The 4158-nt window shown below is 44.3% G+C and overlaps 1 protein-coding gene across 1 annotated transcript; it reads left to right on the top strand.

The window, feature by feature from the left end:
* The first annotated feature begins 1150 nt into the window (after positions 1 to 1150).
* Positions 1151 to 2034, top strand: LPAR1 (lysophosphatidic acid receptor 1). Its single transcript, XM_010157753.1, has one exon. It carries the CDS (start codon positions 1159 to 1161, stop codon positions 2032 to 2034), a length of 876 nt encoding a protein of 291 aa, XP_010156055.1. The 5' UTR covers positions 1151 to 1158.
* Positions 2035 to 4158: the final 2124 nt, after the last annotated feature.

Below are 4158 nucleotides of genomic sequence, written 5' to 3'. Positions count from 1 at the left end.
GAGGGGGGGGCGGGAGTAGTGTTTTATTGGTGGTTTTTTTATATCCTCGTTGTTAAGGCATGCTAAACAAGGGACCAGTATGTTATTCATAGGTGTTTCCTCTTTGGAACTTGAACCTTGAGTAATTGATTATAATTGAGGAAGGAAACTCATTAAGCATTTTCTTGTTAGCCAACAGTTTTATGCAAAACTTCTACATTTTGATGGAGTATGGGGCTTTTTTGTTGCACCCATAGCTGTGTTCAGCTGAGTGCTCTGCAAGAAGAATTAATCATGTATTCCCTGACATAGCCATAACAATGCTTAATGCAAGGAATAAGGTTTGATGCTTTTAATGCTAGTTAAGTCAAATATTACTTTTTTGATTTCTTGCCTTACTGCTATTTCGAATTGGAATGAGCCAGTTGAGAAGAGTTATACCTAAAAGCATAGTGTATTTCTAACCCTGTTTAGAAACATGGCTGATGGAAAAAGAACGCTCATAGAAATGCAGTGACATGCTCCTTTGATTGTTGAAAAATGCACTTTATGATCAACAGACAGACACAGCCCCTGGCCCTGGCAATTCACAGTTTTAGAACATACTGGCAGTCTTAATTTAGAGTGTTCTTCCCAAGGACAAGGAGGAATATCCCTGATGGAGACCTGAATGGGACAAAACCCACTAGAAAATGTAATCCCCTTTTCCTCCTCTTAGAGCAACTCTTCTTCTAACACCACTACAGCCAAACAGTAGTTTTATGCACTGATAACAGTAATAAGGTGTCCTGTGACAAAGTTAACTTTTCCTAATTACGAATTGCATGCCCTTCTCTCCAAGTGGGTTTTTCAGAAGGTCTGCTTGGCCAGAAGCTCGTTCACTATGCAATTTACAGCTATGTCAGATACCATGCTAGATCCCAGAGCAGATGGAAGCATTTCTGGTTGTTTCTAATCTGTTTGCTGTTACTGGACTCCTCAGAGCAATTGTTTGTGAGTTGTGGAATGCCATTTGGTCTGAAAAAAAATTAATTTCTTCTGAAGTGTGTTCCCTTCCTGTCCCCCTCTCTGCTCTCTGTGCATGTCTTGTCCAAGGAGGCAATCGTATGTTTTCAGTTCTGATGTCACTGGTTTTTTTTCTCTCTTCTTCCCCACCCCCTTTTCTTTCAGTCCACAGCCATGAGCGAACCACAGTGCTACTACAATGAAACCATTGCCTTCTTTTATAACCGAAGTGGAAAATATCTAGCCACTGAATGGAACACTGTCAGCAAGCTTGTAATGGGACTGGGGATTACAGTCTGCATCTTCATAATGCTGGCCAACCTCTTGGTTATGGTGGCTATTTATGTCAACCGCCGATTCCACTTTCCTATTTATTACTTAATGGCCAACTTAGCCGCTGCGGACTTTTTTGCAGGGCTGGCCTACTTTTACTTAATGTTCAACACAGGACCCAACACTAGAAGATTGACTGTAAGCACCTGGCTTCTCCGTCAGGGTCTCATTGACACTAGTCTGACAGCCTCTGTAGCCAATTTATTGGCCATCGCTATTGAGCGGCACATTACAGTTTTCCGAATGCAGCTACATACTCGGATGAGCAACCGGCGAGTGGTGGTCGTAATTGTTGTTATCTGGACTATGGCCATCGTCATGGGCGCCATACCAAGTGTCGGATGGAACTGTATTTGTGATATCACTCACTGCTCCAACATGGCACCGCTCTATAGTGACTCCTACCTGGTCTTCTGGGCTATTTTCAACCTGGTCACTTTTGTGGTCATGGTGGTCCTATATGCTCATATCTTTGGGTACGTCCGCCAAAGGACTATGAGAATGTCCAGACACAGTTCTGGACCCCGCAGGAATCGGGACACCATGATGAGCCTCCTGAAGACTGTGGTCATTGTTCTCGGTAAGTGCTTACATTGCCTCCCCTGTTCTCCCCACTCTGTTTCTTATCGGGCGATTTCTGTAATGCATGTCCAGCTTCTGGGAGGTCGGCAGCATTTGGAAGACTCTAGAAGAGGTGGGAGCAGTAAGAACCCCTGACATTCATTACTCTGTGGGGACAATCAAGCTTTTTTATGGAAGTGGGTATCAGGGACTTGGTCACTCAGTCCTCTAACATGAAACTGATGAAAATCCAAGACCTCGAGATGTAAAGTGGTGCTTTTTTTTTGCAGCAATGCAGGTTTAAGAACAGTTGTAGCAGTCTATCCTCTGCAGCATTTGCCCTTTTGCCTTTGAAGATGCCAAATGGCTGCAACATTAAAATAGTACAGGGAAGGCTCAGTCTTGTATTGGAATGCCTCTTGCCTCCTTTTTGCCACCCAAAAGGTGTTGTCTGTGTTCAGGCAGGACTCCCGTGTCTGGAGAACAATGAGGGACCACAAGCTATTGATGAAAAGATTTTGTGTGTTAAGCAGGACCGCAGGTACAGTTCACTCAGGTCTATAATGTTTGGCAAATCTGAGTATCTGCCAATTTGTTAATACAGAAGAGTAGCATGTGAGACACCTGTATGATGCTCCACTGCTCGGGAGGTGCCTAAGCTTCAGGGCTTGGAAAACAGGGAAACTGAGGCAAATACAATGACACACTTTGGAGTCAGAAGGTTCCTGCCTTTTCGTGAATGGCTGTAGTTGGTTTTTGTCCAGAGGCCTCAGTTTCCTTATGCAAAAGCACAGCCTGGTTACTGGGTACCGTTCCCTGCTGATGTTCTTTGCAGTTCTGCTCTGTGTTGCTGCAGATGACAGTGAGCTGCAGGCAGGCAGGGGTGGTACCAGCTGTCTCATTGTCCCAGCCTGTGTTTCCACCCATGAGGTCCTCTAGCAAGGTACACAGGTCACTTGTGAACCTACTACCCTGTTGCATGAAGTTGCAATGCAACTCTACATAGTCAGCAAAGCCCAAAACTTAGCCCCAGTCCTTGTTTTGTCATCCTGATTTCCCTGGCTTTACACCGTTAGCAGTTACTGTCTGCACAGACACGGCAGGATGGTTAGAGACTTGATGTGCATCACTCTGTCAACTCCTGTGTTAGTCTAAGAATGCACATGGTCCTCTCTGACCTAGTGATTAGCTTTGTAACCAGAATATGAACTGTGTAGTTGACTAACCTGCCCAGCCACTGGTAAGTTGTATTCCTACGTATCCTGCCCTTCTCCTCTGGGAAAGAATGTCTGAGATTAGTGACTGAGGCTTTAGTGGTGGGTAAAGCCTCTCCTGACTGCCTGGGGGTTTGGAAATCTGTTCATCCCCACCTCCATTATCCTCCTTTCAGAAGGCAAGATGAGGTTGAGAACACAGAGGAAATGCAGGTTTTGCAAGCTATTTTTTAGGAAATAGATCTTTGATTTCCCCTCCAGAAGGAACTGCTGTTCATACATCAGCATCAGTATTTTCCTACAAGCTGAAAGACTGCCTCAGACTTGAAAAAAAAAGGTGGTGGGAAATAGTCTAAGCCCTTATACCAGCGCCATGCAGAGTAGTATGAATCACTAAATAGTCACTGAACAAATATCACAGGGCAGCTAATGCCCAGCATGTATGGGACTAGAGGTATGGATGCAGCTGGAAGGGCAGGTAGTGACTGCACTCTGCTCCGTTCTCCTGTGAGCAGAGGTCACAGGGAAGATGTGCAGGTCACCCAGTGTGGCCATAACAGCAGAGGTCTGTACGGAACATAAAGTAGCCTTTTTTTCCTTCCTAATAAGTATCGTATTTTTTCCAGCTATTGTTCTGGAAACAGTGGAACAACTCTAGAGGTTAAGTAGCATTAGCCAAACTGAAGGTGACTCAAGTTTAGCTGCTGATGTAGTTCAATAATATTTCTGTTTCCTCACTGGGGCTATTTGGAGTAAGATTTCTCAGGGCTGCAGGTAGCACATGTTGAAGTTTTCTTCAAAATTCAAACAGGACCTTAGTTCTTGTTACTGGTGCAGTTAAATGCATTCAGTGTTGTTCACATGCTCTGCTTTAGCACCCCTATTAATCTGCATAAAACACCATTTACAGAGAGAGGTAACATATAATTTTATTAAATGGGTGAAAACAAGGGCAATCCCAGGCTGTGACACTCTTCATCTTGTGTTTGTATCTCCCACTTTGGTATTATTTTTTTCCGAAGCAGTGTGGTTTCTTTGGTTGGACAAGGTCAGCCATAGGGCTATG

The sequence above is a fragment of the Eurypyga helias genome, unplaced genomic scaffold (genome assembly GCF_000690775.1).
Source record: "Eurypyga helias isolate BGI_N326 unplaced genomic scaffold, ASM69077v1 scaffold48698, whole genome shotgun sequence".
NCBI lineage: Eukaryota > Metazoa > Chordata > Aves > Eurypygiformes > Eurypygidae > Eurypyga > Eurypyga helias.
The sequence above is the reverse complement of the archived record's forward strand: the minus strand, read 5'-3'. Positions and strand labels throughout refer to the sequence as shown.

What these genes read in the sequence shown, in the direction of transcription:
- LPAR1 (XM_010157753.1), top strand. Translation starts at nt 1,159, where the DNA reads ATGAGCGAACCACAGTGCTACTACAATGAAACCATTGCCTTCTTTTAT.